The sequence below is a fragment of the Lagenorhynchus albirostris genome, chromosome 5 (genome assembly GCF_949774975.1).
Source record: "Lagenorhynchus albirostris chromosome 5, mLagAlb1.1, whole genome shotgun sequence".
Taxonomy (NCBI): Eukaryota; Metazoa; Chordata; class Mammalia; order Artiodactyla; family Delphinidae; genus Lagenorhynchus; species Lagenorhynchus albirostris.
In genome coordinates this window covers 31,828,326-31,840,976 of record NC_083099.1, presented here as the reverse complement: position 1 = coordinate 31,840,976, position 12,651 = coordinate 31,828,326, and the positions used below count along the sequence as shown (strand labels likewise).

The 12,651-nt window shown below is 36.0% G+C and overlaps 1 protein-coding gene across 2 annotated transcripts in view; it reads right to left on the bottom strand.

The window, feature by feature from the left end:
- Nucleotides 1-12,651, bottom strand: part of RYK (receptor like tyrosine kinase) — a 100,733-nt gene that overhangs the window by 14,971 nt on the left and 73,111 nt on the right. For both annotated transcript variants that reach the window (XM_060149814.1, XM_060149815.1), the window contains exon 13: nucleotides 12,406-12,565. In XM_060149814.1, coding sequence (XP_060005797.1) covers nucleotides 12,406-12,565 — 160 coding nt within the window. The remainder of the gene's footprint in view (nucleotides 1-12,405; nucleotides 12,566-12,651) is intronic.

Genomic DNA, 12,651 nt, shown 5'->3' with positions numbered 1-12,651 from the left:
GCAAAACTGTTTTCCGAAGTGTATGTACCATATTACATTACCATCAGCGATATAAGAGAGCTACCGTTCTTCCATATCCTTGCAAAGACTTCAGTCTTCAATTTTAGTAATGGGTGGGGAATGGTATTTTGTTGTGGTTTTAGTTTGCGTTTTCCTAATGATTAATGATGTTAATCATATTTTCATGTGCTTATTTTCCATTTATATATCTTCACTGGTGAAGTGTCTGTTGAAATATTTTGCCCATTTTTATATTGGGTTGCTTTTTTATTACAGCTTTTTTATTTACCCTGCTATCTGAAAGTAGAGCATTCCTATGAAACCTTTTGTAAACAGAAATGCCATAAAGTGAGGCAGCAATTACTTTAGAACACATCTTACTAACACATGCACAATATAAATCGAGATAAATCACAGATGCTCACAAGCACAGTTCAAAGCCATGGTGGCTTGATACTGAGATGCTGAGTGTAGTGTCTGGGGAAGGAGCTTGGTGGGGCCACTCTCACTGCCTGGGGTGCAAGATGCCTCTATAATGGCTGCTACAAAACAAACACTTGAATGCTGTTTTTGCTTTTCACCTTTTTTTTTGTAAAACCAAAAATCTTCTTTCGATTTCTCTTGGTTTGTGAAAACAGGTACTAACATACGTCTTTCGTAAAAGCGAAGTGGCATAAAGCAAACTTTTGAAAAGTGGGGAATACCTGTACTGAATTTTTAGAGTTCTTCACATATTCTGCAAATATGTCCTTTACCAGATATATGACTTGCAAATATATCCTCTGAGTGTGACTTGTCTTCTCATTCTCTTAACACTATTTCAAAAAGTACAAGCTTCAAATTTTGATAAAGTCTAATTTGTTCTTTTACAGATCTTGAGTTGGTGTCTTGTCTAAGAAATCTTTGCTTATGGCAAAGCTCCAAAGATTTTCTTCTATTATTGTCTTCCAGAAGTTTTATAGTTTTAGGTCATGCACTTAGGTCTGTGACTTATTTTGAGTTAATTTTTGTACATGGAGCAAGGTATAAATTGAAGTTCATTTGTTTTGTAGCTGGATATCCAGTTGCTCCAGGACCATTTGTTTAAAAGAGAATCCTTTCTCCATTGACTTGCCTTTGCACTTTTGTTGCAAATTAGTTGTCCATATATATGTGGGTCAAATTTTACATACTCTATTCTGTTCCACTGATCTACCTATCTACCTTAATCCCAATACCACAACTATCTTGATTACTGTAATTTGAAATCAGACCCATAACTTTCTTTTTTCAAAGCTGTTTTGGCTATGGTTCTTTGCCTTTCCATATCAATTTTATCAATCTGTCAACTTCTACAAAAAAATAAAAATTAAAATTAAAAGCCTGCAAAGATTTTCTTCGGAAATGTGTTGAATCTATAGGTCAACTTGGAGAGAACTAACATCTCAATATTGAGTTTTCTGGCCAACAAACAAGGTACACCACTCCACTTATGTAGGACTTCAATTTCTCTCAACAGTGTTTCACAGTGTTTTCATCATATAGGTCTTTCACAATTTTTGTCATATTTATTCCTAAGAATTTCATATTTTATGATGCTTTTATGTTTTTAAAAAACTTTTAATTTCTGATTTTTATTAGTATGTAGAAATACAACTTACTTTTGTACATTGATCTTATATCCTGTAATCTTTCTAAACTCATTTATTAGTTCTAGTAGCTATTTTGTATATCACATTGGATTTTCTTCATAGACGATCAAGTTGCCCACAAATAAAGAGTTACTTTTTCCTATGCAATATTTTCTTACCTTTTATTTCCTTTTCTTGCCTTAGTGCACTGGCTAGAACCTTGAGAACAATACTGATGAGAGTGGGTGCCCTTGTTATTACTGTTATTAGGTAAAAAGAATTCAGCCTTTTAGCATTAAGTATGATAACAGCTATAGGGTTTTGTTTTTGTTTTTGTAGATGCCCTTTATCAGACTGCTAGGAATTTTTACTAGAAATGAATTTTGGATTTTTTTCTAATACTTTTTCTGCATCTACTGAGATGACCATATGGTTTTTATTTTTTAATATGTAATACAGTAAACTGCACTGCTTGACTTTTCAAATGACTGAAAAAGCTTGTATTCTTGGGATAAAGCCTATGTGGTCATAATATTATTTTTAAATATATTCATGGGTTCTAAACTTCTGTTTAATTTTTGCATCTGTGATCATGAGTGATAATGATCTGTAGATCAGTTTCAAGGTAATGTTGACTTCACAGAATGAGTTAGAAAGTATTCTCTCCTCAACTTTCTGAAACTGTATAGAATTTTTATTATTTCTTCCTTAAATGTTTGAAGGCATTCGGCAGTGCCCTAGAGTTTAATCTAGACCTAAAATTTTCTTTTGGGGCAGGTTTTTAACTAAATATTAAATTTTGGGGGAATTACCTGGCAGTCCAGTGGTTAGGACTCCACACTCTCACTGCTGAGTGCCTGGCTTTAATCCCTGGTTGGGGAACTAAGATCCCACAAGCCACGCAGCAAGGCCAAAAAAAACCAAAAATTCAATTTTTATATGGCTATTCAGATTATCTACTCCTTGAGTGAGCTTTGAAAATTCTTATCTTCCAAAGAATTTGTCCATTTCACCTGTGTCTAAATTTATTGGGAAAAAGTTCATAATATTCTCTTACTATTAATACCTGTGAGAATCTTTAATGATATCACCTCTCTCATTCATTATATCGTTAATTTGCAACTTCTTTTTTTCCTGATTAGTCTGGCAAAAGATTCATCATTAATGATATTCTCAGAGTTAAGCACTGGTTTCACTTGATTTTTCTCCACTGTTTTTCTGTTTCATATTTCACGGACTTCCATCTAATCTTTATTATTTCCTTTCACCTACTTACTTGGGAGTTAAACTGCTCTTCTTCTAGTTTGTTAAGGTGAAAACTAAGGTCACTAATTTGAGACTTTTCTTCTTTTCTAATATTGATGTTTAATAGTATACATGTCGCCCTTGAGCAGCATCCCCCAAATTTTGAAATGTGTCTTTACTTTCATTCAATTCTAAGTACTTTATAATTTCCCTTTTGATTACTTCCTTGACACATGGGTTACTTGAATGTGTATTATTTAGTTTCTAAATATTTGAGGATTTTCTAGATTCCTTTTTGTTGTTGTTGTTTTAATTTATTTTTATTTTTGAGTGCATTGGGTCTTTGCTGCTGCTCGCGGGCTTTCTCTAGTTGTGGTGAGTGGGGGCTACTCTTCATTGCGGTGCGCAGACTTCTCGCTGTGGTGGCTTCTCTTGTTGCAGAGCACGGGCTTCAGTAGTTGTGGCTCATGGGCTCTAGAGCACAGGCTCAGTAGTTGTGGCACACGGGCTTAGTTGCTCCGTGGCATGTGTGATCTTCCCGGACCAGGGATTGAACCTGTGTCCCCTGCATTGGCAGGCAGATTCTTAACCACTATGCCAGCAGGGAAGTCCTAGATTCCTATTTTTGATTTCTAATTTAATTCCACTGTGTTCACAAAACCCTACTTTGTGTGAATTAAATCCTTTTAAATTTACTGACTTGATCATGATCCAGAATGTGGTCTACCTTAGTAAATATTCCATGTGAACCTGCAGATATGCATTCTGCTGTTGTTGAATGGTGTGTTCTATAACTGTTAACTAGATCAAGTTGGTTGGTACTGTCATTGAAATCTATATCCTTACTGATTTGCTGTCTATTTTACCAATTACTACACAAGGCACATAAAAATATGTTCAATTATCTTTTTAAACGATTTAAGTAATGAGAAAAAAAACCTGTATACATTTACCCATGCAGTTACCATTTCTGGTATTCTCTGTTCCTTCGTCAGACCCGTATTTCCATCTGGCTGGTTCCTAAAGGACTTCCTTTAACATTTCTTATAGTGAGCATCTGCTAGTTATGAATTCTTTCAGCTTTTCTATTTCTGGAAAAGTCTTTATTTCCCCTTCAGTTTTTGAAAGATATTTTTTATCTGGATATAAAATTCTACATAAGTTTTTTCTTACAGTAGATGTTCAAGATGTTTAAAGATGTTGCTTCACCGTCTTCTCCCTTGCATGGCTTCCAGTGAGAAATTTTCCTGGTTCCTCTGTATATTAACATTCTTTTTTTTATGGCTGCTTTTAAGATTTTCTCTTTATCGCTAGTTTTGCGCAATTTGATTATAATGTGTAACGCATTAGTTTCTTCGTGCTTATTTTGTTTGGGGTTTGTTGAGCTCTTAGATCTGTGGATTTATAGTTTTAATCAAATTTGGAAACATTTCAGTTATTTCTTCATTATTCTTTTAGTCCCCCACTGCCCCGCATCTCAATGCATGCTTTTGTGGACCCCGATTACAACTATATTCAGCAACTGAAGTTGTCCCATAGGTGAATGAGAGATCCTTCTTCAAGAATTTTCTGTACCTTCTCTCTCCCATCTCTTGCTTTATTCCCATCTCAGACAAGAGGTATACCTCCTCCTATGCCAAACTATACCTTTACATGGGCTTCTGAGCCCGTTCACCTATCATCTCTTGGACCTCCCCTCCAATAATCACAAGTCCATCTCTTTCTCCCCATTGCTTCCCTGCCTAAAAGCCACACCAAACAAACCCAGTAAAATAAAACACAACATTAACACAATAAAACCTCTCTTGATCCTGCCAACCCATCAAGCTACAATCCTTCCACTCCTTTTCATAGCTAAACTTCTTCAAAGTGTAATCTATTTATTGTCTCCACTTTCTCACCTCCCACAGAGCCCTTAACAACCATATCCATCTTTAATGATTTACTAAACCTGCCTGTTCAAAAGCCCTCAAAGATTTCCTCATCCTTTCTGACTACTGCAGATATGTTTAGAGACTAGACTCTCCTTGAAACTATTTCCTTCCTTGGTTTCTAAGACACAGCATTCTCTGGATTCTCTTCTTACCTTTCTGTTTGATTCATTGTTCATCTTTCCTTTCTCACTAACTAAAGTAAATATTCCCTACATTTTCTCTTGGCTTTCTTCTCTCTTTATATTCGCCACCTCTGAGCTCAACAAACTCTCTTGTTTATTCTATCACACGCTTTTACGAAGCTGATGTACAATTTCTAATATCCTGCTTCTATGTCTGTCCAGAATTCCAGACCTACATTCCACCCATCAGTATCCTGAACTTAACATGCCCCATAGCAAATCAATCATGTTTTCCCCTCAAACCAGACAGTCTACCTGTTGTCCTCAATTGTGTTGCATCTTTACAGTGCAAAGATTGCACTTATGTTTTCAGAAACATGGGCCCTGGGCACAAAAGCAGAGTAGGCATCTATGCAATATATCTAATACTTAAGAGGGAGACCTTAGGCCACAAATGTCAATTAATAAATCATTTACTCATAAATAACAACTGTAGTCAAAAGAACACATGGGATCTCTGAATTGAAGTCTGTAGGAGTGAGACAAGGAGAAAAATGAGGATTCAACATGGAAACAGAGGGTAGAAGAGGACAGTGTGAGGCCCTCCAAGATTCTTTTACACAGTCACGTACACAGCTCTCTAAGGATAAGATTAACACTGCTATGTGCACACACACACACACACACACAACTTTAATTCTGTAAATATGGAAAACCTTCTAAAGGAAAATAATTAAGTCAGAGTTCCCCACTGCCTGTTCTGGGAAAAATGACTTGTGCCAGAAAATATAAGGCAGCGTGTGATAGGTGCCATTATTAGGTAGATAAAGAATTCTTTATGGGTGTCATTAAGTAGATACAATTCTCTGGGATCCAAAGATGATCAAATTAAATGGCACAGAAGCACCTGGCGAGTTTGGACTCAGCAGGAATTTCGGATTGGCTTAAATGCAGAATATAAAGAAACGTACAGTAGAAAATATAAAACTGAAACATGAAGATAAGGAACAGAAGTTCTGAAAACCAAGGCGAAGGAGTTTGGATTTCTCTTTACCAATTCCTTTAATTAAGAGTTCACTCTGAAGATCAAAATATCATAGAGTAACATTCCAAGCAGTGGAAGCTTGAGTTTAATCGACTTTCATTAACTAAACAATTTTCACAAGTTTCCAAAACTAACACTATGCCGTACTCGAGGTACAAGCTTTATTAGTATATACCCCTTTCTGAATATCCAATTTTTGAAGCTATACTATTCTACGAATTTTCATTTTTCAGACACGTATTTTCCAGGCCTTTCCAATAACAGTGGAAAAATGTATCTATAGAATTATGCTACTTTAAAAAAGCTTTACTGGATGCACAGTGGTGGGCCAAGCCCCTGGCACACTGAGTGGAGTCAAGGGCCAGGGGCCAGGATCCAATTAATAAATTCACACAAGTGACCTTTAAAGGGTTCTTTTTAACAATTCTTCAGTGTAAACTATCACCTAAAAATCTTAATAATCCTTTATACTTATCACTGTGGCTAATACTTTTCTATTCCAGCTAAACAAATGTACCCAAGTGTACAATGACTATATAGAAAGTGCATTTTGACTGCATCAGGTATCAAATTTAGTACATGCCTGCTAACTCAACTTCAAAAATCTGCAAACTTTAGGCACAGAGTGTCCTACGTGACTGAAAAGAGACCAAATCTGTCCTAGGATCTAATACTGGATGCCTACCAAGCCATCACACATATCTGCTATATATGGTACTTTCCTCCACTGTATCAGATGCTTAGACATTGCTCTATCAGAACACTGGGGCTATTTGAAGGGGATATTAAATAGAATGATAAGGACAAGGCAGGAAAGGAAAGGAAGGGTATGTTCACAAGATCTCTTAAGGAAAATATCTATTCTCAAGGAGAGCCAAATACAGAAAATAAATTGAGTGCAACTACTTGATCACAAGACAGGAACTGTTCACTCTGAAAATATATTAACTGTTCCTAAAGTAAATCCATTTATTCCGCATTCCCAGGAAATATTAGGACTATTTCATAAAACTAAACAATATTTTCTTAATGTTAATAAAATTAAACTTTAAATCTTTATTTCCTAAAGTAATGTCTGAATGATTTTTTCACCTCTCCAGCTTTTTTCTAATGTCTTTTAATCAATTCATCTTAACATGAATATTTAAATAGTAAGTCTAAGATTGTTGATGTGTAAAATGTGCAACCATAATGGAAACAAATTAAATAATGGGACTCTAAGTATTATTCTAAAATTAATAATGAAGAAATGGAATAAAATAGAAAGTTTTCTATTCTTTTAAAAGTAATAAGCATTCTCTGAAAACTATAGCTCTCTCTGATACCACAGTAGTTCAGAAGACCACTCTTCATGGGCATATTATGAATGTCAGTTTCTCCTGCACAAGTCTTTTCAGGGTTGTGGCAGTGACTTTCCATGGCACTGGGCAAAGAGGAGCAATAAGAAGCACTCTGCAGCAAACAGAGTATCTGCATAACTACGGATTTCTCTCCTTCTGGAGATAATCTCTAATGTTCACAAAAGAAATGTCAAGGAACACACTTTCATATGCCATGCACCCTAAAAACTGTTTGAATACCTTAAAGGATCTCCTCATTGCCATAAACCACACTGATAAGACTAACATGGAAATCATTTCCTTGACTTGTTTCTGTCCCAAGAAAATGCTTTGTAAACACAATGTAATACCATAAAGGCAAGAAAACCACCAAGAAAAAACTCTTAATTGTGTATTCCTGATTGCATTCAGTCTCTTAATAGAAGGTAGCCTCTTACAGAATTATGTTAGCTACTATAACTAGCTAAATAGTTCAAAGAAGACATAAATCAAGAAATCTATTTTCAAGTAAAGGAAAAGAAAGTCACCAAAAAAGATCTATGGCAGTACCACATCTGATGAAAGCAGAGTAAAAACAATATCCAGAAATTCTTAATAATGGCTATGATGATGTCATATCTTAGAATAATATTAGAGATTTATAACTAGTCAAATCTGGTTGTGCATATTTCCTAAGTTCAACAGTTAAAAGCTGATATTAACATTATAACAATCTTGACATAGTAAAATATTGAATCCTTCCAGTAAAAACTGTTAAAACACAACCCAGAAATGCAATGTATTATTTTTAAGACAGAAAACATTAATGTATTTCCAAATAAATCAGGGAGAATTTTTAACTATAAAGGAATGCAAAAATGTTAAGGGTCTTTTAAGGGCAGAGAAAATTTCCCTCCAAGGCAGTAATATCATTTGTTAGATGCTACATTAATAGCTAAAATATGTATTTTACATGTGTAGATATTCTGGGGGGAATGGGGTTACATTACTTATTTTGCATTTGACTCTGAATGAAGTTTTACAGCCCGAAAGTACAATATTAAATGTAACTTTTTAAAACCCCAATTTAATCCATAAAGGAAAAGTAGAAGCACAGCATAACGATTATGTATACACAATTCAATACAAATGTTAAAAAGCAATTTAACGTGTGCTTCAACACAAGAATTCAAAAAATACTCAATCCCACAAAACAGAAAGGCAGGATTTTTACACTAAATAGCCCCATCACAGTCATAGGAAACAGAACAGTATTCCCATTCCTTTCAATCTCAATTATCCAAGGCAAAAGATATTTAGGGGAAAAATACATTTTAAAGGAAATGAATTTATAAGAATCTAAAGAAGAAAAATCTGAACATTTTAGGAGTTGACCATGTTAAACGTAAATCAATGTGGGTATTCTCACCATCACATTCTAAGTACAGCTCAGAAGAACTTGGGTCACACAGACACTTCAAGTAAGTTTATGCCGAGACATGCTAAAAGTGGTGATGATTTTAAAGTAATTCTCCTGTTAAGGCAAGTTCTTACACAAAATATGTGAACTGTTGCAAAATTTGTAAAATATCGTAATTGTAAGAATAACTAATTCTAAGTATGATTTTGAAATATTTGCTTAACCAAGCCATATATCCTCTATATGGAATTTACCAGCTAATACAGCACAGTGTACCCAGCTGAAGAGATGCAGATCACATTGCTTAGAAATGTATTATTAACTATAGTCTCATTAGTTGAAGTGTATCATCTAATTTTCACTCTGGAGTTCCTGTGAAATATGTGATCATAAGTGTTATAAAAAATAATTCCTAAAAAAAATTTCCTATTACTGCTTAAATATACAATGGAATACTTATATAGAAATAAGCAAATACATTAGGTTAAGCATGCATATTTTGGGGGCTTCCACTGTGCAAGCTAACAGTACTACTGGCCATCTTGCATACCCCTCTGAAATATTACTTATCAATATTCCTTTTTCTAAGAGAATAATCAAACAATTCCCAATCTCCTTGAATTTACATGGCATCTTTGTATTATAGACTGCCATCTAAGAAACATCTTCTATTTCCTGCCCATTAGACTAGTTTTGGGTTCACCACAACTGCCACCTCATTTCTGTTAAGGCAACTATGCTATATTTCAATGAGTAATAAAACCATAAAATTTTAAAATCAACCATTAAAAAGAATATTAACATCCCAAAGAGATGAGTGAATTAATCTTTTAAATCAAATATGGAATGATATTTTCAAAGAAGATGTGAGGAAAATTTCTTCTACTTTTCTGCATTCAAAAATGTTCAGATGCAGGCTTTTCTACTAAAGGGGTGGATTTGAAAACCATGTAGCTCTAATTCAACTGATATTATGTTTTTGAACTATGTTCTAAAACCAAAGTTAAACTCAATTTTTTTCCCCATGAAAATGGCTTTGCTTAATGTAGAAACTGGTAAAGAATCCCACCTACAATTCAGAACTTCTGAATAAAGATTTGGCAACCTGAAAAACAAGCATCTGAGTATAACTGGTCCTTACTGTCATTCAATACAGCAGCTGTTTGCTAGCCTAAATCAAGCTCTGTTTTCCTTTTTTTTAAACATCATTTGAGAAAAATAAACATCAAAAACAAAAAAAGCAACCCCTCCTTCCCCCAAAAAGAAGTCCAGGTTCTCTTTAAATAACTATGAGAACTATGTAAGTTGCTTGGCATATTTGTATTGCTTTACTTGGAATTTTAACTTCTTGACATTAATGTTAGAGAAATTTTATTTTATTATCACAGCTCTGAAAGAACAGACTAGGCCTAGTTTCCCACTGCTATACAAGCTGAACCCTCAGGGCTCTGTGTCTAAGAATCAGGATTTATTCCTCCCACCTCCACCCATTCTCCAAAAGGCCCCATGACTCTGGCTGGGAAAGACTGTGGCAACAAGTTTCCATCCACTATTAACTTTTGCAGCTGCTCCATGAAGCAGAAAACATCCTTCGCATCATCACTCATATCTATTCTGCCCATCTCACAAGTGTCAGATAAGCTTTTCTTTTTTCTTTTCAGAGAGTAGTTGATTTTAAATTAAGTTAAAACAAAGTATTTTGAAGATATGCATAATGAAAGACCTTCACTTACATGAAAAAAGGTTAAAAACTATATATGTAACTTGCTCATTCACATCAAGTGAGCACATTTCATCAAAACACGTGGTATGCAGAAAGGCACAATATATCAAATAGCTAACCTAGCTCCTGAAAAAGAAAAAAAAAATTAAATTAAAAGACTATAGGGCTTCCCTGGTGGCGCAGTGGTTGAGAGTCCGCCTGCCAATGCAGGGGACACGGGTTCGTGCCCCAGTCCGGGAGGATCCCACATGCCGCAGAGCGGCTGCGCCCGTGGGCCATGGCCACTAACCCTGCACGTCCGGAGCCTGTTGCTCCACAACGGGAGAGCCCACAACAGTGAGAGGCCCGCGTACCGCAAAAAAAAAAAAAAAAAAGACTATAATAACAAGAGAGGGTTCCTCCCTTAACAAATCATTTCAAGGATTTTAAATTGGAAGATTAGTTTTTCAATAAGGAAATCTTAGGTAATTTCAATTACTGAGTATAGTGGATTGAATGGTGGCCCCAAAGATATGTCTACATTCTAATCCCCGAAACCTATAGATATTACCTTATATGACAAAAGATGTGATTAAGTTAAGGACCTTGAGAGTAGAAACATATCCTGGATTATGAGATAAATCCTAAATGCAATCATATGTATCACTGTAAGAGAGAGGTAGAGGGAGTTTCGAGAGACAGACACATGGAGGATAAGGTGGTATGAACATGGAGCAGAGAGATGCAGCCACAAGCCAAGGAGTGCCAAGAGCCACCAGAAGCTGGGAGAGGCAAGGATGGTTTCTCCCTTAAGGTCTCTGGAGGGAGCACGGCCCTGCCTACACCCTGACTTCAAACATGTGGCTTCCAGAATTCAACTGTGAGAGAATGAGCCTCTGCTGTTTTACCACCAAGGTTGCTGCAATCTGTTACAGCAGCCACAGGACACTAATACACTGAGGGAAATTGGTATTAAAAGAGTAGTCCTTAACCCACACAAAGTTAGTAAAAGGGAAACCCTATATTATAAATAAAATATATCACTGAGACACAAGATATAATGATATGGTAAGCCCAATTTTTATAGCTGAAACTTTGAAGCAAATTACTCTATAAAATTTTACATGTAACACTAACAGATATTGAGTGATACAAGGGGACCTTATAAGCAGAAGTTTTACCTAATCTCTAAATATTCAGCTATAATAATAAAGTGCATTAAGCAAGAGATAGGGAAATAAATTAATTTTCCAAATCAAACTAAAAAGTGGCAGAAATTAAAAACAATTAAAATGCCTACAAAATACACACGAGTAACTGTGGCTTCTGAAACTATACATCACTAAGTTGAAAGGATCCCACTATATGATCTGCTTGAATAGACAGAACCACCCAGAAACTGACAAAAAGGAAGAGAGTGACATCTGGGGAACTGTAAGTTACACAGGCCATAAAACTTGGAAGAGGTCATTTGAAAAAAAGAAAACAATAAATCTTTACTATCTGACAGCCACCTGGTCATTCTGAGACTTAAAAAACCTAATTCAGGGCTTCCCTGGCAGCGCAGTGGTTGAGAGTCCGCCTGCCTATGCAGGGGACACGGGTTCGTGCCCCGGTCCGGGAAGATCCCACATGCCGCGGAGCGGCTGGGCCCGTGACCCATGGTTGCTGAGCCTGCGCATCCGGAGCCTGTGCTCCGCAACGGGAGAGGCCACAACAGTGAGAGGCCCGTGTACTGCAGAAAAAAAAAAAAAAAAAAACCTAACTTCAATATCATCACCTTTAAAACTGGGATAGTGTCTACCTATCTCATTACACACAGTGATGGGCCATGGTTTGGGTCACAGCTTATCTCCACAAACTAGCTGACAGTTAGAAAGCTAACTATACTTGCTTTCTGAATAAAAAACTTCGGGGAACAGTTATCAGATTAAAAAAATTGAAAAACGTTTTAAAAGCATTTGGAGCCTCCTCCATTCTGCTGATATCTGGGGGTCCCAGTACTTACCACATCACTAGCACTGGAGAATTCGTTATTAACCAGACTTTCAAGAGCCATCCACCGAACCGGCCTGTTTTCGTTGTCTCCCAGACAATGATAGTCCATAGGGAACAAGTCTCTGGAGAGGGCATTGTCTGTGATCTTAACTTGAAGTGTGTCATCAATGCTGAAAAGTAGATATGAACATCAAATACAATTGAATACTGAAAAAATATGGACCACAATCACTCATAAATACAACACAGTTCCCAC